General features: G+C 55.2%; 2 protein-coding genes across 3 annotated transcripts in view; both read left to right on the top strand.

Moving 5' to 3' along the window:
* The window catches only part of KIF1A (kinesin family member 1A), a 91,894-nt gene extending 88,425 nt beyond the window's left edge, over positions 1-3,469 (top strand). For both annotated transcript variants that reach the window (XM_061189143.1, XM_061189134.1), the window contains one exon: positions 370-3,469. In XM_061189143.1, coding sequence (XP_061045126.1) covers positions 370-412 — 43 coding nt within the window. In that variant the 3' untranslated portion in view covers positions 413-3,469. The remainder of the gene's footprint in view (positions 1-369) is intronic.
* An 8,264-nt stretch (positions 3,470-11,733) lies between these two features.
* On the top strand, positions 11,734-16,205 carry LOC133092235 (aquaporin-12-like). The gene is given in 9 exon segments (XM_061191478.1): positions 11,734-12,211; positions 12,214-12,336; positions 12,407-12,548; positions 13,150-13,212; positions 13,281-13,423; positions 15,267-15,418; positions 15,641-15,782; positions 16,002-16,093; positions 16,095-16,205. Coding segments are annotated over 9 exon segments (1,446 nt in total).
* Positions 16,206-22,026: the final 5,821 nt, after the last annotated feature.

Genomic DNA, 22,026 nt, shown 5'->3' with positions numbered 1-22,026 from the left:
CTTGCCTGCAGAGGCGGGGGGGACGGTCTTGAGGACGTGAATTCTCGTTTTCGGGTCGTTGCTCCTCACCGAGTGTGTAAATCCCCAAGATTTTCAGAACCGACACTCAACCAGGGCGGGCCTCGATGTCGGGGACATACTGCAGCCAGGCTTGGGGACAGGCAGGCCCCCGGTGGACGGAGCCTCGCCCCTAGTCAGTGACTTACAAAGGAGGCTGGGGTGGGGGGGGCGGGACTGGGAGGAGGGCTGCTCCCCCCGAGTCACAGGGACAGGAGACAGAGGTTACGTCTCTCGGGCGATCGGGGAACCAGAGACACTAATGCCGGCATCCTGGCGCCCTGACCGCCACTTGTCTCCCGCCCTCGGCAGGTCCAAGCTCTCCAGGAGGAGGTCTGCCCAGATGAGGGTCTGAGCCGAGCCCTCCTGGACAGCCAGCAGGCCCGGCCCCGCTCTCCCACCCTCGTCACCATGTGTCGTGTCATCCGCCGCCCAGCCCTGCTCCCAGCAGACAGCCAACGCGCCCCCTCCTCCTGGGGATGCCCGCGCTGGGCCCCGAAAGCCCACCTCTGGCCAGGGACCTGCCACACGACCTGTCGTGCTCCCAGCAGAGGCCGCGTTTGTTGTCCTTTCTTCATTCAGAACGCGCCCTGGGTGGGAAGAGCTGGGAGACGCCAGGAAGGCCAGAGGACAGGAGCCACGGGGGCATCGCTGCCGTTCTAATATTTTTTTAAGCATAGACAGACTATAATTAACATACATCAGTTAGTGACACTGAAACAGTCCACTCAGAAATTAACTGTAAGACTGTGTTTTATTTATAAGTGTGCATCTCTTATGCCCTCACATAGACCTGCAGGGCTCAGGTGGACCCACCCCGCTTGCTCCCAAACGCACCTCCCAAGCTTCTTAGGGACACACAGGGCGGGGCAGCCGCCTGGGAAGACCACAGTGAGGTGGCGTCTGGACAGGCCGGGCACCTCCTGGTTGGCACCACGGGGGCACCTGCCCGGCCGGAGCTGAGGCCTCTGCCCAGCGGCCTGTGGGGCAGGCCCTGGTCCCAGGGCGTGTGTGTGCGTACGTGTGTGTGCGTGTGCGTGTGTGTGTCTGGGGGCTCTGATGCCTGAAGTCCGAGCAGCACAGAAGGTGGGTGGGTGCACTCCTCCTCGCAGGAGGGAGGACCCACGTCTCACCTGGACAGCAGCCACCTGAGGTGCGACTGTCCAGGTGATGCCGGTAGCCTGTCCCTGGCAGCATGTAGGAGGTGAGGCAGCAGGCGCCTGGCTGGGGGCCGTCCTGGTGGGAACCGAGCGGGAGAGTGGTCAGGGTCCCACCCGGTGTGTCATGTGTCCAGGCCGGCTGGGCGCGGGGAGCTGTGTTTAGAGGTGGTCTAGGCAGCGAGAGGCTTCTGGTGCGGCATCTCCAGCCACTGTGAGACCGGGGTGAGCTCCAGGTCGCTCCAGGGAAGAAATCGTGACTTCCCGTCTTTGTCCCAAGAGAGGAGTTTCTGTGAGTCCCGGTGAGAAAACTCCATGGGGTCAGGTGAGGGCAGCCAGTGCTGGGGTCATCCGTCATCAAGGGGGCTTCCTCCTGTATCCGAGGGTGTCACCCTTGTCTTGTTCTGCCCTCTCGTGACAATATCCATTTCGTCCCCTTTGCAGATCCCATGCCTGAGGGCTGCCCGGGACCGGGCAGGAGCCAGCCCCGGGCTGAGAGTCTGGCCGTGTGTCATGCCCAGGCCATAAACCCTTCAGAGAAACCACGGGCCTAGGGTCTTCAGTGACCTGTTCCTACACTCAGAGGCACATTCAGCCTCTTTTTAGCTCGAGGGAAAACAGCAACCGCAGCACAAGACCCGTCCCTACCACGTCCCCCCAGAGGGGGTGACGGAGGGTTCACATTCTGGACTAAAGTCAAACATTGTCCGGAAACCAGCAGGCCTGTGCTCCCCCCACAGGGCTTCCCTGGAGGCAGAGGTCAAGACGCAGAGAGCAGAGGGGACAGCACGCTCTGGAGCAAGTACTGACGCTGGCCTTCGTGATGGCCTTGAGGGCAGGGAGGAGAGACGGGTGGGGTGAGTTGTCCTAAGATGGGTCAGTTCCGAGAGCCCCTCCTTCCTACAGGGAGATTGGAGGTGCAGGGCTCAGGCCACGGCCACTCAGGTCAGCCAGCCTGAGGCCGTGACCTCTGGAGAGTCTGAGGCCCTCTCACCCCGGGCACAGGTGTCTGGGGCCAGCCAACCTGCAGAGCACCCGCTGAGTGGGGCAGGGGGCCCCCGGGAGGGTTTCTGGGAATCGCCCCAAATTCAGGGGCCTCCACAGCCATGGAGGCCTCCAGGGCTGCTTCGTCTGGGCCTTGTGCCGTCTTGGCAGTGACTCGGAGCCAGGTGTGGCCCACCTGGTGTCCCCTACCCGTCACCACTTCCTCCTCTCAGGCCGGCTCCCACGCGAGGGCCTGGGTCCGAGAATTCCATCTGTGAGTCGGGAAAGCTGCTCTCCCGTGCCCGGTGCCATGTAAGCCAGAGACAAGTGGTTTGGGACTCAGTTGCCACATCTGTGACATGGGAGGCTGGTCTGGAGGCCCGTGAGGGTCCTCAGGTTGTGGGGTGCAGACAGAAAAGTCAGGTCTGGCTGTGGCTGCTGTGTCCTGCGAGTGGGGAAGGAGAGAAAGATCCAGAAAGCCATCTCTCTTGGACGGTTTTTGTTCCAGTGCTTGCTGCCGCTCAGGCTGCAGCCTCATTGTGCTTGAGGCCATGCTCGCCTGGAGAGGGCTCTCTGTCCCCCAGGGAGGGGTGGGCTCCTTCCGCTGTGGCCCTAGGGAGGAGCCCCAGGGAGGGAGATGCTGGGCTCCCAGCTGAGCGGCCCAGCTCCAAAGCGATCCGGCTGGTGCCCAGGGCCGGCTATTGAGATGCTCGTAAGTTTCAAGGCCTCTCTGTTCTGAGTAATGATTGTCTCGCTCACCGACAATGCACACACACGCACGCACACCCACACACACACCAGGGCGGCTGCAGTGACGTGGTCTCCCGGCAATCCTAGTCCCCCCTCGACACCTCTGGGGCGGATGTCGCAAGGCGCTCGGGGAGGGTCCCCAAATGTCGCCGATGCTGCAGGCACGAGCAGGGTGGCCACACTGGTCCTCCGTCAGCTCTCCTCAGTGCGGGGACCCCGCAGGCACCCTCCTGTATCCCTGGGGCTGGGCCACGCGTTCCCCCGGGAGAAACAACAGGCTGTGGCTCCTTCCCAGGTCCGTGCGTCCCGCGGCCAGCTGTCCCCTGAGTTCCCCCATGGCTTGTACATACGTGGTTGTGGCACACCCCAGCCCCTGCACTGTAAGTGCCATCCTGATGTAATGACTCTAGTTCCCTGATGTCCAAAACCCAAGTGTTAGGCTCTAGGCTCCTGTACCGTGTGTGTGCACTTAAGGCTCTGTCCAATTAAGAAATAAACATGGCTCTTTATGCAACACCAGACCCGCGGGTCTCCGCTTGGCTTTATTTGTGCGTTAGGTCTGTTTGCTGGGGCCTTAAATAGCCACAGGGCCAGGTGTCCAGCGCTGTCTGGGGACAGCACGCATCTCCCAGTGGCGAGGTGGGGAGGGGAGAGAGCCTTGAGGGGTGGGAGGTACAAGACTGTGTTTATCGTGGTCGCATCCACCTGCTTCCCTCAGTACCCGGCTGCACCTGTCTGAACAGCTCCAGGTGCCCTTGGGTATGCCACCCCTGTACTGCCAGCAACCCGAAGTCATTTTATGTGGTCAGCGTTACTTCATACCAAAACCAGACAAAGACATTCCATGAAAATAAAACTACAGACCAATATCCTTCATCAACATAGAAACAAATATCCTCAATAACATTTTACCAAATTGAATCTAGTAGTACGTAAAAAGGTTAATACCTCATGACCAAGTTGGGTTTATCCTGGGAATGCAAGCTTGGTTCAAGAACTAATCAATGTAATTCACTATATTAAACTAATAAAAATCATGTTATCCTCTCTATAGATGCAGAAAAAGCATTTGACGAAAATCCAAAATCCATTGTTAATCAAAACTTTAAATAGAAGATAACTTCCTTAACCTGATAAAGTGTGTCTACAATAAATCTGTAGCTAACACCATACTTAATAGCAAAAAAATTAATATTGAACCCTTAAGATTGGGAACGAGACACGGATGCCCTCTATCATCACCCCAGTTCAACATGGTAATAGAGATCCTAACCAGTGCAGTAAGGCAAAATGAAGAAAGAAAAGGCACACAGATCAGAATGGAAGAATGGCATAATAGGTAGAAAATTTAAAAAGACTCCCTGGCGGTCCAGTGGTTAAGACTCTGTGCTTCCATTGCAGGGGGCACGGTTCGATCCCTGGCTGGAGAACTGAGATCCCACATAACATGCAGCCAAAAAAAAAAAAAAAATTTTTTTTTAAAGAATATACCAAAAATCTGCTAGAATTAATACATGAGTTAAGCAAGGTTGCAGAATACAAGGTCAATATACAAACACTAATTTTATTTTATTTACTTTTTATTGAAGTATAATTGATTTACAGTGTTTCAGGTGTACACCAAAGTGATTCAGTTATACATATATATGTACACACACACACACGTATATATTTTTTTTTTCAGATTCTTTTCCATTATACATTATTACAAGGTATTGAATTACAAACAGTAATTTTATTTCTATATACTAGCGATAAACAGTTGAAAATTTGAGTTAAAAAATGTACCACATGCAAGAGGGAAGAGATATGGGAACATATGTATATGTATAACTGATTCACTTTGTTATAAAGCAGAAACTAACACACCACTGTAAAGCAATTATACTCCAATAAAGATGTTAAAAAAATAAAATAGCAAAAATGTGAACTACGTATGTATAAATCTAACGAAACATATGAAAAATCAGTATGCTGAAAACTACAAAACATTGATGAGAGAAATCAAAGACCTAAGTGAAATGAAGAGTTACACTGTATTCATAATTAGAAGATTCAATATTTGTTAAGTGGTTATCTCTCCCCAAATAGATCTATAAATTCAACATGATCTCAATCAAAATTCCTGTAGATATCAACCACCTGATTCTAAAAGTTATGTGAAAAGTAAAGGAACTAGAAGAGCTAAAACAACTTTGACACAGAAGAATAAAGTAAAAAGAGTCACACTACCCAATTTTGACTTACCATAAAGCTACAGTAATCAGGACAGTGTGGTGTTGGTAAAGGGACAGACACATAGATCCAGGCAACAAAAGAGAGAATCCAGAAATAGACACACACACAAATATAGCGAACTGATTTTTCTTTTTTTTACAAAGGTGCAAAAGCAATCAATGGAGAAAGGATAGACTTTTCCACAAATAATGTTGGAACAATTGGACATTGATATGTTTTTTAAAATGAACATCAACCTAAACCTTACACCTTATACAAAAAGTAACTCAAAATGTTATGTAAAATCTAAATCTATAAAATTTTTGGAAGAAAACTTACAAGGAAATCTCCAGGAGACAAAGCTAGGCAAAGTGTTGTTGGACATGACACCAAAAGCTCTATCCATGAAAGAAAAGAAATGCAAGATTGAACTTCATTACAATGAAAAAACTTTTGCTCTGTGAAAGAAAATGAAAAGACAAGCTGCAGATAAGGAGAAGACACTCACAAATCATACATCTGGCACAGGACTTGTCTCCAGAATACAGTAAGAATTCTCAAACCTCAATGATAAGAAATAAAACCACCCAATTTAAAAATGCTAAATGATACCACTACACACATATTAAAAAGGCTAAAATTAAAAACAAAAAACAAAACCTGACAATATCAAGGGCTGGTGAGGAAACAAAGCAACTGGAATTCTCTATTGTTTGTGAAAATGCAAAAGGTACAGCCACTCTGGACATGAGTTTGGGAATTTCTTAGAAAGCTAAACATATACTTTCATGTGACTCAGCAGTCCTACTGCTGGGTGTCTACCCTAGAGAAATGAAAAACTATGCCCTAGAAAACTGATGTTCGTATGTTTAAAGCAGCTCTACTCATCGCTGCCCCACATGGGGCGATATAAAATAAAAATGAAAAGAAAAAGTCAGTGGCTTCCCTATATACCAGAAACAAACAGCTAGAATTTCAAATTTCAAAAACACCATTTACAGTAGCACCCAAAAAAGGAGAGAAATAAGTAAAACAAAAACACAAGGTAGGTAAAAATCAAACAAAATATGTTCAGAATCTGTATGCAGAAAACAACAAAATTCTGATGAAAGGAATCAAAGATGTAAGTAAATAGAGAGACATTCTGTGTTCACCGATTGCAGGACTGACTACTGTAAAGATGTGAGTTTTTCTGGTTGGACCTACAGACTCAATGCACCCCAATCACAGTGCCAGGACACCAGATATTGACAAACTGATTCCAAAGTTTGTACGTCAAGGCCAAAGCCCCAGAAGAGCCAACACAGTACTGAAGAAGAACAAAGTTGTAAGACTCACACTACCCGACTTCAAGACTTACTATCAGCTTTCAAAAATCAGGATGGTGTGGTGCTGGTGAAAGAGCAGATAAATAGATCAACGGAGCAGGACAGAGAGCCCAGGGATAGACCCACCCAAGCAGAGTCAACTGATTTTGACAAGGGAGCGAAGGCAGTTCAAGGGCACGAGGACAGTCTTCACGACAAACGGTGCTGGGGCAATGGGATGCCCACACGCAAAAAAAGTATTTTAAAGAATCTGGTCACAGATCTTACACTTTTCACAAAGTTAAGAAGTTGAGCCAAAATGGATCTTAGACCTAAATGTAAAATGCGAAACTGTAGAACTTCTAGAATTACGTATCCGAAGACCGTATCAAGAAAATGGACCAGGACCTGGGAGGAAATATTTGTAAAACAATTATAGGACAAAGGACTTGTATCCAGAATATATGAAGAATTATTATAACTCAATGATAAAAAAGATATACAGTTCAGTAAAAAAAGAACCAAAGGCATTTGAATGACCAATAAGTAGGCTCCTGACAATGTGTGTAACATCACCTGTCATCAGGGAAATGCAACTTCCCACCACCGAGAGAACTAAACACCAGGGAGAACAGGAAATGTGTGAAAGTCTTCACAGCACCGACTTTTATAGACACCATGCATCTCATACATTGCTGCTGGGAGTGTAAAAACTATAACCATCCTGCAGAAAGTAGTGATGGTACCTTACAGAATTAAGCATTCACCTGCCCTGTGGTCTAGAAAAATTCTTTAGGTATTTACTCAAAAAAAAAAAAATTTTTGTCTACAAGGACTTACACGAACATGCTGATAGCAGCTTTATTTGTATTAGTGGGAAAAAAAAATGGAAGAAAACCTAAATGTTTGTTCATCATCAGGAAAAATGGATTAACAAGTTGTGGTTCACCCATGAAACAGAATTCCATTCGGCAATAAAAAGGAGCAAAACTCTGACACTGGAAACAAATTAGTCCACCTCCCTGCTGGCCCCCAGGTGGAGACGCGGGAGTCTGGTTACATTTGATTGTCCCCAAGCCTGTGATGAAGTAAAGCAGGAAGCCAGACACCTCTGATTAGGGGCAGGGTCAACTGGGAAGGGACGCGAGACTTTCTGGGAAAAAGTTCCTATCTGGGTAAATGTGTGGGTTACCTGGGTTTGTGCATTTGTCACACAGGTGGAAGTTCACTATGAAGACTGGTGGGCTTCGCACCATTTAAGTTTTATCAAAAAACAAAAACTGGACTTCCCTGGTAGTGCAGTGGTTAAGAATCTGCCTGCCAATGTAGGGGACATGGGTTCGAGCCGTAGTCCGGGAAGATCCCACATGCCGCAGAGCAACTAAGCCCCTGCGCCACAACTACTGAGCCTGTGCTCTAGAGCCCGCGAGCCACAACTGCTGAGCCCGCGTGCCACAACTACTGAAGCCCACACGCCTAGGGCCCGTGCTCCACAACAAGAGAAGCCACCGCAATGAGAAGCCGGCACACCTCAATGAAGAGTAGCCCCCGCTCGCTGCAACTAGAGAAAGCCGGTGCACAGCAACGAAGACCCAGTGCAGACAAAAATATAAATAAATAAATAAATAAATATTTTAAAGAAATAAAAACTCAATTAACATTGATTATTCAGTGTGAATAACCGTGGAACTCCAGTCAGGAGGTCTGTGCGGTCATGCGGTTCTGTGTGCTCTGACCTGAGCAGGTGTTGGACACCTGGAGACCAGGCCCCAACTGCTGGGAGCGGGGTGACAGTTAGGGAAGGACGAAGGCCAGCAGCTCCCGAGGTGGAGAGGAGGTCTCCCCATGCACTCATGCACCGCGTGGGCCCTGAGGGGAACCCGCTGTCGAACAAGATAACCGATAATCTGTAATAGGAAGAGAAGAGTATTACTTAAGCCAGACTGAAGACTATAGTCCGGAAAACAGCTTTCCAGATGACTGGGAAACTGCTCTGCAGAAGCAGAGTTTTCAGCAGTTTTATAACTTGTCAGAACAAAGAACATCAGTCAAGTCAGCGTTACATTCCTCCAAGGTTTAAAAACAACAGACCTGCAGGTACACAGCAAGTCAGCGTGACTTGGTGCCTGGGAGGGAGTCTTATCCTCAAAGCAGCACCAGCATCGGCATCCCAGGAAGGGAGGCATCTCATCTTTATTTTTAACATGGACATTCTTTACTTCTGGTCAATGTGCCCTTTTCTTTAATAATTACAGCAGAGGTATCCATACAATGTATGTCTGATAAGCCACAAACAGGCTGCTCTAGTCAGCATCAAATTCAAGTTAACGCATGTGTAAGCCAGAATGACTTCCCCAGACCTCAATATGTGAACATTTCTTTTACCACCGGCTTCTGTGCACCCAGCCATCAGGTCTCAGTGGCTTCCAGATTGTTCCCAGCTCCTCTGAGAGGGCGGGGGCCTCGTACAAGGGAAGGACAGACACACACACACACCCCACACCCCACGCTGGAGTCTGGAGGCTTGTCCGCCTTCCAGGGCGAAGTCGGGGGCCAGGGGACAGTGGGTGGACTTCTGGCAAGGCTGGCCCTGGGGGACCTTCCTGCGGGGGCAAACCTCACCCCTCTCCCCGGAGGGCGGGGGGGGCCAGTCGCCTTCCCCACCTCTGGGAAAGTCCTAAACCTCCAAACTGTCTACCGGGGCAACGGAAAAAATCAGCTGCTAATCCTCCAGGCTGCGGGTCCCCACTCCCTGAGTCTGAGCTCCAGGAGGGACAGATGCTGGGTGGGAAAAAGAAAACAAGAGGGCCTGTAAGGGGTGGAGACGCGGCCCTCCGAGCAGCAAGACTGGTTCTGGTGGCAAGGCTGGAAGCCTTGGCTGGTTTCAGGCCCCAGCGTTGAAAGTGCTGTGACCTGCTCGGGGATGCGGATTCCCAAGCCGGGGCATCGCCAGGAGCAGGGCGTCTGGTGGGGAACCCAGGGATGCTGCAGGTGACAGGCTCATCTGGGGCGTAGCCAGCCGATGAAGGTGGCCAGGCCCTGCTCTCACCCTCCACGCGCAGCACCCTCCGCAGCGCGGGGCCCAGCTGAACTCCTTGGAAGGAAATTCATACTGGTTTTGACGGCCTTTTTTTCTCTAATCTTTGGAATCGCTGCCTGGGAAGGAGGGAGGGAGGAGGTGGCGGTGAGGGGTGGTCTTGCTGTCCACCGAGGGGCAGGTGGAGGACAGCAGGACAGGGATGGGACGTGGGGGAGAGAACAGCAGCTGCTGCGGGGCCTGGGGGTCCTCCAGGTGGGCACGAGGTGGGGACTGTAGAGGTGTCACCTGTGCCCCTTTCCTGTGGGGTCCCCTGGCGGTGTTTGGACGCCAGGCCTTTGCCCTGCAGAGACCGCGGCTCCTGGGCTCAAAGCCACCTCCCCTGCTCCGTCCACCCTTCTGCAGGGGTGAGGGTGGGGGCTCAGGGAGAGGGAACCCATCTCCCCCGGGCGACCCCGCCCTGCTGATGCCTCCGCCCCACTGTGCCTCGGCCCCTGCACGGGCTGGCGGGTGACAGAGCTGCGTCCCGGAGACCTGGACCTGGGTCTTCAACAGAAGGTGCCTCCGACCCCCAGCTCATTCCTCCTGCCCTGGGAGCGTCCTGCCCAGGACTCCCTACTGCCCCGGCCCGGCCCCCTCTTCCTGCTCCAGGACAGGCCTGGGAGAGGGGGCTCAGCCCAGCCCCCGGCCCTGGCCCCTGCCAGGATCCCTCCACCCCAGTGGCCTCTGAACCTCACTCAGCCTGTCCCCTCTGCTGGAATGACTGCTGCCTCAGGGCTGCCCAGCGGATCCAGTGCAGCCCCCCCCCACGAGTGTCTGCCCCTCCTCCTGCACATCCTGGGGTCCCTGAGCGTCCATGACCACGACCTCGGGCCTTGTGTTCTTGCAGCCTGGCCAGCGTCCAGCACCGAGTCACCAGCAGAGTCCCGAACTCCCGGTCCCTCCAACTTGAGGCCCAGCGACATGTCTCCAGGAAGGGGGTGCATTGTGGGCGTGACTGGGGTGCGGGGAGGGGGTCACAGGGGACCCCCACTTGCCCTGGAACAAGTTCACCACGTGCTGGGAGCGGAGGCAGCCCCTGAACTTCCCAGCCGCCTGTTTTGCTCAGGACTCACTCATTGCTCTCTTAGAAATGCATGTTACGTGCCCACCCTCCAGGCAGACAAATTAAGTATAAGGGGAGGTGGGCCCATTTCTGCAGGTTCAGCTTCCAAGGTGTCCAGAGCAGTCCCGCCGGGCGCCCACAGCTTCCCCACGCGGGGACTCCTGGCCCAGCATGCAGCTGCCTTCCCCGGGCGAACTGGTGGCAGCAGACCCACAGGGCAGGCGGAGCCGGGGACCTTCGCACAGGAGGGGACACGGCGCAGGTGCAGGGAGCTGCCCGGCTATGCCTGTGGAGCCAGGAGCCCGGTGGGGTGGGGGTCACAGAGCCCTGCCGGCTCCGACGGAGGCTTTGAGGAGCAGCGCAGGGTGGCCGAGGGGCGGGCCGCTGCTGGGGGAGTTCCTGGCCCACCTCCCGCAGGGCCGCAGAGGCAGGGCTGGCGGTGAGGGCACAGGTGCGGCGAGGGCACAGGTGTGAGGGCACAGGTGTGAGGGCACGGGTGCGGCGAGGGCACAGGTGGTGTGAGGGCACAGGTGCGGCGAGGGCACAGGTGCGGCGAGGGCACAGGTGCGGCGATGGCACAGGTGCGGTGAGGGCACAGGTGTGAGGGCACAGGTGCGGCGAGGGCACAGGTGTGGTGAGGGCACAGGTGTGAGGGCACAGGTGCGGCGACGGCACAGGTGCGGTGAGGGCACAGCCGTGAGGGCACAGGTGTGGTGAGGGCACAGGTGTGATGGCACAGGTGTGGTGAGGGCACAGGTGTGATGGCACAGATGTGGTGAGGGCACAGGTGTGAGGGCACAGCTGTGAGGGCACAGGTGTGGTGAGGGCACAGGTGTGAGGGCACAGATGTGGTGAGGGCACAGGTGTGAGGGCACAGGTGTGGTGAGGGCAGAGGTGTGGTGAGGGCGCAGTGTGAGGGCACAGGTGTGGTGAGGGCACAGGTGTGGTGAGGGCACAGGTGTGAGGGCACAGGTGTGGTGAGGGCACAGGTGTGCGGGCACAGGTGTGGCGCTCCCACAGCCCCCACCTCCCGCCCTTGGGGCCAGGTCGCCAGCCCCTGACACGTCAGTCAGCTCAAGTCCCCTCCTGAGCCCGGGCCCTCTTGGAGCCTCCAGGCCGATGGCCAGTCTGAACGCATCCCTCTCCTTCTTTGCCACCTTCGCCCTCTGCCAGGTGGCCAGGAGGGCGGCCAAGGCCCTGCTCCCCGGGGGAACCTGCTCCCGCTTTGCCCGGGAGGTGGTGGGCGCCGCCCAGCTGGGGGCCTGCTGCCTGGAGATGCGGACGCTGGCGGACGTCGGCCCCTGGGGAGGGGGCTTCGGCCCCGACCTGCTGCTGACCCCGCTCTTCCTGCTCCTCCTGGTGCACGGGGCCACCCTGGACGGGGCCTCGGCCGATACCGCCGTGTCCCTGCAGGAGTTCCTCCTGGCCGAGGCCTCTCTGCCCGGCACGCTGCTGGACCTGGCAGCCCAGGCGCTGGGCGTGCAGGCGGCCTGTGCCCTGACGCGGCTCTACTGGGCCTGGGAGCTCAGCGACATGCACGTCCTGCAGACCCTCATGGACGTGCACTGCGGCTCGGCCCTGCGCGCGGCCGTCCCCCACGCGCGCTGGTGGAGGGCTCCTGCGCCGTCCTCTTCCACCTGACCCTCCTCCGCTGCCGGAACAGTCTTCCCGTCTACAGGGTGCTGGCCATGGCCCTGCTGGTCACCATCATGGCCTACACGGGTGAGACCTGGCTGCCCGTCCCCCGGGGCCCGTGTGGCCACCCCGCACACTCGTGCCTGTGGACACGCAGGAGAGGGGCTGCTGGCCGAGGGGCCAGAGAGTCTGGGGGTGGCCATTTCCTGGGCACCTGGTGGGGATGGCAGCCAGCTGGGCTGGACACAGTGTGCTGGGCTGGGACCCCGGCCCCTATCAGGGCTGTCCTTCCTAGCTGGGTCTGTCCACATCCCCCAGCTGTCCCTGTTCATCCCTGAAGGCCTACACCTGAGGCAGCTTCTTCAGGGCCCAGGCTCTGGTCTGGAAGCCCCTGCACCCTCGGTCACCCCTCCTAGAGCACCCAGGGCTGCCGTTTCTTCCTCAGCCCCCTCCCCCTCCCGCTGGGCCCCATGTGTCACCCGAGAGGCAGCCCCCCACCCCTCCCATCCCCCCTCCCATCCCCCCTCCCCCTCCTACACCTCCCATCCCCCTCCCTTGTCTGGGTCCGTCCCCCCACCCAGGCCGAGCCTCCTGACCAAGCTCTCATGGGGCCCCTCAGCCCCTGTGGAAGCCGCCCAAGGCTCTCCCCAAGGCCCAGGCCCTGCTCTGGCCCTGCCCAGGGGAGGTCCCTGATCACCGGCCGTGGTCAGCTGGCCTGGGGCTAAGGGACGCTGGTGCTTCTCCACGTGACCCCTCTCGGTCCCCTCCACCCCTCTCTCCTGTTGTATCTTCGTTAGGCCAAGTCTCTCTCCACGGTCTCTCTGTCTCTTTGTCTCCCCTTCTCACTGTCTCTGTCTCTCCATCTCTGTGTCTCTCTCTCTATCTCTCTCTTTCTCTCAGAGATGACCTCCTGCAGCTGCGGGGTATGGAGAAAAGGGCTGGGGAAGAAGAATCCATCCAGGGGTGAGCGGTCAGGATGGGTGTTGGATGTCCCTGGAGACATGGGGTCAGGGAGCAGCCTTCTCCTGCAGCTCCTGGGTGAGGGCCCCCTGTGACTCCCAGAAGCTGGGGGGACCCCCTCAACTCACCCTGCCGTGGGTGCCCTTCCTTCGCTGTACCTGTGCCGGGGCAGAGGAGCAGCAAAGGCCCGTTAGCAGTGTGGCCGCAGGGCTAGGTAACGGTGCTGTCCTCAGCCACCAGATCCCAGGGATCCGGCCCCGGGGAGTCTGAGGCCCCGGGTGGAGGTCACACCCTCCCCTGCATCTGGTCGCAGCCCCTTGTCTCCACTGAGCTCTCCACAGCCTCATCAGAGGGGAGCTGGGGTCCAGCGGAACTCTGGGAGCTTCCTCCCACTTCTGTCTACACGGGGTGAGCACTCAGGGAGCCTGGCCTCGGCTTCCTGGGGGAAGGGAAACAAGCGAGGGGGGCTCCTAGGCCGTTGTTACTGTTTGTAACTTCCGCTCTGGGTGCACCTAGTCCTAGGAAATGTACAAAAAAGGCCGTGTCCCCTCCTCCGGCCAGATCCCCCCCTCCAGGCCGCGTCTTCTCTTTCAGCTGAGTGTTTCGGGTTTACTGGGCCGCATGGGGATTTCTCAGTTTAGGCCTCACCTTGGGGAGGGCACAGATCCGCTGGATGAGACCAGCGGCAAGGCTCCACTCCGCTCTGACCCTGCCAACACTGGCCCAGAGGAGCCCGGAGGCCTCGCTTGGTGTTCTACGTATGTTTCATGACTCCAACACCAGTGTCCCCTTTGTCAATGTCGCCCAAGAGGTATGGACAACTGGGAGTTCCCCCGACAGCTCCATCCTTCCTCGGGGGATGCCCTGGTCCCGTCCTCTGCTCCCTCCGCTGGATGGGGTGGGGCACGTCTCCCCCAGAGTCCTGAGACGGGGTCCTGGCAGGGAAATTTGAAATAAGACGTCCTGGCTCCGAGCCCACATGATTGCTGGTTGGGCGGGGATGGAACTTTCCTGGCCCTGCCTCAGCCCCGGGCACCACAGCAAAGCACCCACAGCGAGAGGCTCGAGACAGCTGGTCGCGGGCTCACCCAGCTCCCCAGCTGAGCAGCAGACATCGGGGTGGGGGCCGTGCTGTGTCTGAGGCCGAGGACGCCCCTCCCTGACTCCCTGGCTCTGTGCTTCCCGTGCTCCCGGGCGTCCCTGGGCTTGTGGCCGCATCACTCCCGTCTCTGCCCGTCCTGTGTCTCCGCCTCTCCTCCTCCTAGAAGGACACCAGTCACACTGGATCGGGGTCCACTCTACTCCAGCGTGACCTCATCTTCATTTAACTACTTACACCTGCCGAGATCCTATTTCAAATAAAGTCACACTGCGAGGTTCCGGGAATGGCCTGAATCCGGGGGAACAGCATTCAGGTCCGTCCCTGCCTCTAACTCCAGAGCTGCCATGGCGACGGCGAAGCCGGCAGGAGCCCCTTGGGAGCCGCCTGGGGAGGAGGCTGGGGGGCGAGCACCTGTGTGCACGTGCCCACTTTTGGTCCCCACGGCCTCTCTCGACCGTGATGAGGGTCCAGGCAGGCGTCCAGGGTCCTGGGACCCAGCACTTCTCCTGCAGACTTGCAGTGCTTCCTCCCAGCTTGGTGCCAGGGGAGCCCCACCTCCAGGGGGCCTGGGCTGCCACCTGCTGAAACTCTGGGGCACCCCCTGGAACACGCTGGGCGGCTCCCCGGCTTTCTGCATCGTGCCGGAGGGGCCTGCCCCGATTCCGTTAGCGTTTGTCTCGCCTTGTTTTCTGCTCCCCTCGCCCCATCCTGGCGGGCTGACACCGTTTCCAAAACCTCTTTCAGTCTTTTTAGAGCCGTTTCAGGAAACAACAAAACAGGGCTTTGTGCTCCATTTTCCATCTTTATCCAGAAGTTCAGTGAGAATTTGCCCCGAGGACTCGGAGGCTTGGAGGCAGCGCCCGTGGTGGTCACGGGGCGGGAAGTCGGGGGTTCCCCTGTGCTGGCTGACCCCGGGCAATCACTTCACCTCTCTGGGCCTGTCCCTCCTCTGTAGCGGGGGTGGGTGGTACCAGCATCCACCTGAGGGTTAAAAGAGGTGCAGCAAGAGGGGCTGGGCACCTGTGGGTACAGGGGCCGTTCTCCAGAGCCACGGTGTCCGTGGAGGCCAGTCGTGGCCAGGCTGTCCTGGCCTTTGCAGGACTACTGGTGGGGCCCACACAGTACAGTGTAATTCCTCCAGGGATTTACATCAAACTTAAGGAAAATGTGCTTTCCCCTCCTGCCTTGGCAAACTTACCTTCCCAATGACCTGGCCGGCCGGGTGGAAATTCAGGATCCTCTACTCCGGGAGTTCTGGGCAGAAGCGGAGGACGAGGGGTCAGCCAGGCCCCAGCCCTGACCCTCCGCCCCCCTGCTCTTCCCCCTCAGTCCCACCTCCACACTCGCCCACACCCCCCAAAGCAGCCACCCCCATGGATGACAGGTCACCTTCAGGAGGCAGCTCTGGGAGGAAAGGCTGAGAGTCCGGACGTTTGTGCAGGGGATGCTGGGCCCAGGGCCCCAGAGCACGGTTTGCAAGTGCACACGGTTCCGATGGCTTGTCCCCGTCTCCAGGCGGTAGGCGCCTGGGGGAGGGGGTGCTGGGGAGAGCCAGACCAGGGTCGAGGCAAGGGCCCCCTGGCCCAGTCTGCAGGCCCCCTCCCCTGTGGAGGGGCTGGGGTGCGAGCGTCCAGGTGGTCGTGGCTTCAGTGAGCCCTCCAGCCCTCTGGTCTGACTCGGTCTCCTGCAGGGATGGTCCTGCCTGTCCCGCTGTGTCATGGCCACCTCCCTTGCCTTTGCCAGAGGAAACTGTTCTACAGTCAGAAGAGCAAGTATGGGGCCCCCCAGAGGGAAGCCAGCCCCAGGGCCCCAAGTCACCCAGATGCCTGCAGAGCACGGGGCCTGGGCAGCGTGGGGGTGCAGGTGGCAGGCGCTGAGCTGCACGGCGCCCTGAGCAGCGAGCGAAGGCCCGGTCCTGGCTGGACCCCGCGACCTCCCCAAGCTGCAGGCCCTGGCTCCCCGGAAACCAGCCGTCAATAAACCACCCCTCAGACCTGCTGCCTCCCGGGGCCTGACAGGGCTTGTGAAGGGCAGGCGGGGTGAGGCCGGGACACAGTGGAGGCTGGCCCTCCGCCTTCCCACAAGGTCTCTCTTGCCTCTTCTTTACAGAATCAGAGTCAAAGGTGAGACCTAGGAGGAAAGGCCAAAGTTCCAGGGTGAGTCAGCCTGGCCCTGAGGAGACCAGAGCTAGAAGGTCCCATAGGTGGTGCCTGGCTGGCCTGGACGCGCCGCAGCGCCCACAGCCCGGGGGGGTCTGAGCCGCCCCCACACCCTGAGACCAGCTGGGGACGGTGGGGATGGCGGCTGGAGCCGGAGGCCGGACCCAGGACGGTCAGTCCCGTCTCCCGCCAGCACCCTGCCGTCCTGCAGGTCCCCACAGCCAGGCAGACACACGGGGGCCCTCGCTGCAGAGCCCGGGCACCCCACCGGGCTGGGAGCAGCCTCCAGCCATTTTCTCCCCAAAGACCAGAGCGGATCTGGAATCTTCCACCCCAAGAGAACAAAGCCCCTCAGCTGGGGGTTCCTGGAGCCCCATCCAGAGGGTGAGGCTGGCAGGGAACCCAGCCCAAGGCCCCGCCTTCTCCTCTGGCTGGAAGGACAAGAGGGAGAAGCCAAGCAGAGGTCCTGGGTGGCCGTTTCCCTGGGGACACCTTGTGGAGGCTGTGTCTTCCCACACCAGCTTCCGGGGCGGGGTGGGAGAGAAGGGAGAATCCCACCCCACTCCCCGTGGCTGCCCCATCACCCCTTAGCGGGCGGCGAGGCTGCTCCATGTGGGCCCCAGTCTCCTCCCCTCCTCGCAGCGGCCGCCTGGGTGGGTTGGGCAGGCCCAGGTCGCTGGCGGCCCCCCGGGAGACGGTCTGAGAGCCAGCCCCGGCGGCTTTGGGACAGATGGCCGAGCACACAGGGGTGGTGATGGGATGGGCCGGCCGGCTCCTCCCACAGCACTGGGGGGATGGTCACTGCAGCAGCAGCAATGGCCAGAGAGGTCGTGACCCCGGCTGGAGTGACGGCCCCTCACTCGGAGCACCAGGACCCGAGGTGGGGCACCCGCACATCTGTCCCTGCAGAAAGTCCCTGCAGCCTCTGCACAAACCCTTCCAGGACAGAAACCGCTGCTGCCTGGGCAGTAAATTGTATCAGGAAATTAGTTCAAGAAAAGCAAATATGTGGGCAGCGCGATAAAGCATATCAGCAAGTTATTAGAATTATTCCAGGAGTTTAGAATCTCTATTTTGAAAAATGTTAACATTGCAAAGCAAAATCCACAGGCTTGGAAACAACAATTAAATTTAAGGAACATGGCGTTAGACAGAAAAGAACACAATTTCCACGTGAAGCGTTGATGAACCAATTACTAATATGGACGACAACTTAATAATTAATTTTTCGATATAATTGAAGATACAGTGATAAAATGCACAAAGAGGTGTTTGAAATTACACGCAAATTATGAGTCGGTTTCTTATATGACTTCCACAAGCTACAGGAAATATGAAAATGACACTGTATAGATTTACATTTAAATTCAAACGGTCACAAAACTGATTTGTATGAAGAGTTAAATCTTTTTAGAAAACTTGCTCTGAAAGAATCATCAGCTCTAAATGTCCTAAAATTTACATTTCGAAATGATTAGAAAGTATCCCAATGCTCTCACAGCCTATTCATACTCTGAACGGTCCGAGCAACAATTTCATCAGCAGAAAGATCCTTCTCAAAGTTAAAAACTGTCAAAAATGATTGCAATCCTGTATTTGCCCAGAGTGACGGATACTGCTTTCAGTTAGATTAACTGAAAATGAAGTTGCCAAATGTATAAATTTTGATTACCTAATTAAGAAATTTGCAGAAAAGGGAGACAGGAAAATCGGACGAGGGATCAAAATCTCTCATTGATGAAGTATTGTTTATTGTGTGATATAAAAGTCACACCATGTTTTTCACACTGTTTACATTGTAAAACAATAAAACAGCCAGTGATTTTACCAGCAAAATGGGTTTATTTAGGAGCCGCAAATAATTGCAGTTCGGGACACGCAACCATATGCGAGTCTGGTAAAGCTATGGGGAGGAAACTCTTTCATAGAGGAGAAGCGGGTTTGGGAGGGGCTGTTACAGGCAAAAAGTCCATTGGACCAAGCAGGTCTCAAAAGCGGTTCTTGGAGAAACAGAACCATTCGAAACAAAGGGACTCCACACGGTACACAGAGGAATATTTTGAATATTTTTGCTGAGCTCTAAGCATTTCAAAAAAAAAGGTCACGTCTCCCAGGCTTTAGAGACTGGCTTTGTATGGGCTAAGGCCTTCCCCGATCAGCCTGGCTAGATTTCCAAGGGGCCCCTGAAACCTTTTTTAGGAGATGCAACTTTTCTGGGCTTGTGCATGTAATTTCCAAATTACAGTGATCTCCTGGGTCTTTTTTTTTTTTTCCCCATAATCTCGTGCTCCCCGTGGTGTCTGTCTGTGACGCTGTGGGCTCTCTGGGGCTGGCAAGCCTCCCCGCCCTCAGGCAGCCAAATCAGGACACTAGTCCCTCAGCTGCTCTCCGGAAAGCCTGTCACCTCTGAAGTCCTCCTGCCAAGCCCGTGTGAGCCAAATCGAACAGAGCCTCTAACCCAATTTTAATTCACCGGAAGTGCAGGGACGGAGGGAGCGGGGTACAGCACCCACCTCCGGGAAGGGGTGGGGTGCACCCAGGGCGTGGGCTGTTCCACAGGAACCCTGACCTGGACTCCGAAACGCCAGAGTCACAGAAGAGGCAAAATGAACAAGCCCGGGGTGTGTGGCCATGCACTCACACACATGTGTTTACACACGCAGTTCACGGCGGAGACCCCAGAAGGCCCCTCCAGCAGCCGGCCTGCCTGGGGTGTTCATCGGGGTCTGGGGCCCAGGTTTGCCTGGCCATTGGCAGCACCTGTGCTAACCTACGCTAAGTGGCCTGGACGCCTGCTTCTGTGGTGGAGGGCACGCACCGGTCATCGTCCTGACGGGTGCTGGTTAAGCCCCTACGCTGGCCCCGTGCTGGCCCCTTAGGGAACGAGCGCCGCTAACCTGCTCCAAGGGCCTTTCCTTGGTCCCCTGGCTGCGCCCTCACAGCCCCTGTGCCGGGGGGTGGGAGAGGCTGACTCTGACCGCGCGGTGCCCATCCCAGCCCACGGGCCCTCCAGGGAGGAGGCGCAATGGGAAAGAGGTCAGTGAGGCCAGAGAGTCCGGTGCACAGCTGAAGGAGGCCTTGGGGCTGCCCTGTTTCTCTGGGGGGAGCCCCCCAGGCGTGGGCTGCTCAGGGCCTGCTGCGGCAGATATAGGAATCAGGGGAGCCCGCTGTGGGCAGTGGGCGTTAACCGTAACCTGGCTACAGGGCGAGAGGGGCTGCCCTCTGCTGAGGCTTCCAGGCACGGCCCTGGAGCTTTCTCTGCACCCCTACTCCTCCTAGACCCTCCAGCCCCTGATGGTCTAAACTGCCCATTTTGAAGGCAGGAAGTGATCAGGGTAGTGGCGGGAGGGGCGCTGGGGGATGCACTCCAGGGGCTGCTCTAGTGGGCCTGCAGGGAGGGCCGGGCTGCCCTGCAACACCTCTGGCTTCCTGGGCTCCAGACACCAGGCTCCGGAAAGAGCTCCCCATCTCTGGCCCGCTGCCCCTCCCTCCCCCCAGCACACTCCCACCCATCCTGGCTGTGTGGGGTGTGGGAGCCTGGCTGCGGCGAGGGAGGGGTCTTTTGGAGAGGAGTCCCGTGCCTGCAGAGAGGGCCCCAAAGCACCCCTCCAGCTCCCAGAGTTTGATTTCTAAACCCATCCTCCGATCAAAGGAACCAGCACTTCCTGGACAAATGGCTGCTTCTAGGGCTGGGGCTGGAAATACACAAGGTGAGCCTGGAGCATCTTGTAGCGCCAGGAAGGTAGGAAACCCCCCCCAAACACCCACACTGGTGGGAGTATGTCAAAGGGACAAGGACCCAACTGAAAAGGTTCCCCAATGGCCAAGACTGGAACAATTTGGGCAACAACAACAAAAATCTACTCACAGACTTAGAAAACAAACCTACGGTTACCAAAGGGGAAAGGTGGGGGAGGGATAAATTAGGAGTTTGGGATTAACATATACACACTCCTATATATAAAATAGATAATCAACAAGGACCTGCTGTATATCACAGGGAACTCTACTCAATATTCTGTAATAACCTAAATGGGAAAAGTATCTGAAAAAGAATAGATACGTGTATATGTATAACTGAATCACTTTGCTGTACACCTGAAACTAACACAACATTGTAAATCAACTATACTCAATATAAAATAAAACTTTAAAAAACAACAACAAAAAACTGAGTCAATAACCCAAAGTATAAAATAAATATCCACGAATCCACGCTGATAAAAATAAATGATCGCATAAATAAATTAATGAGGTAGAAGAAACTCCTGTGTGGAAGAATTCCAAACTGTTGATGCAGATACTCTGCTCTCAAGGAGGGGAGCCTATCCCCCACTCCTTAGGTGTGGGCTGCTCTTAGTGACTGCCTTCCAAAGATGACATGATGGAAAGAGAGGAAAAAGAGCAACTTTCCAGTGGAGACACCTGACATGCACCACCCGAGGCAGGTGACCACGGTCAACATCCACAATGAACTATCATGCTGATAGCACGTACACAGATATGACGAGAAGAAAATAGCACTTTACCTCTGTGTCTTCCTCCCCAAGCCCACAATCCCAGTCTAATAGTGAAAAAAGGCCAGATAAATTCTAATAGAGGGACATCCTACAAAATATGTGCCCAGTACTCCTCAAAATATGTGCCCAGGTCATCAAAAACAAGGGAAGTCTAAGAAACTGTCACAGCCAAGGAGAGCCCAGGAGTTAGGACAGTTAGATGTAACGTGACATCCTGGATGGGATGCTGGGACATGAAAAGTACATTAGGTAAAACTACACTATAGGAATGAACTATGGACAGTAGTCAATAACAACAATCGATATTGGTTCGTTGATTGTACCAAATGCACACACAAATGTAAGATGCTAATAATGGGGAAGTGAGTACAGGGCACGTGGGAACTATTTGTACGATCTTCTCAACTTGTCTACAAATCTAAAACTATTCTAAAAATAAATTCTACAGAAGAAAGACAAAAACAGAAGGAATGAACAGTAAATAAAAAATAAAATGGCAGAACAAAGCCCTATCATGTCAATATCCACATGAAATGTAAATGGATCAAATATGCCAGTTGAAAGAGCCTGGCAGAATGGACATGAAAACACTAATCCATGTCGCCTTTCACAAGCTGACTTCAACCATCATCAGACAGGGAGGCTGAAAGTAAAAGGATGGAGAAAGATATGCCATGCAAACATGAACTAAAGTCAAGTCAGAGTGGCTATGTTCATATCAGATATAGACTGTGGAGCAAAGAGAATTACCAGGGACAGAGAGAGACATTACACATTGATAAGAGGGGTTAAATGCAGTAAGAAGACAAGGCAGTCGTTAATGTATGTGCACCAAGCCGCACAGTCGCACTAGAATCCTTCCCCGTTTCTACAAGTCTTTCTAGACTTGTATAGTTGGACGAGCTTCTCCCTCACCCCCTTTCCCTGGTCCCCACAGAAAAACAGAGGAAGCGCTCTGGGAGGAGCTGCCCGTGGCCCCTTGTGTTGAGGGTGAGCACACACCGGCCCTTTGTGCCACATCTCCCCACCGCTTAGA

Source organism: Eubalaena glacialis, chromosome 1, assembly GCF_028564815.1.
Source record: "Eubalaena glacialis isolate mEubGla1 chromosome 1, mEubGla1.1.hap2.+ XY, whole genome shotgun sequence".
In the NCBI taxonomy this organism is placed as follows: domain Eukaryota; kingdom Metazoa; phylum Chordata; class Mammalia; order Artiodactyla; family Balaenidae; genus Eubalaena; species Eubalaena glacialis.
The sequence above is the reverse complement of the archived record's forward strand: the minus strand, read 5'-3'. Positions and strand labels throughout refer to the sequence as shown.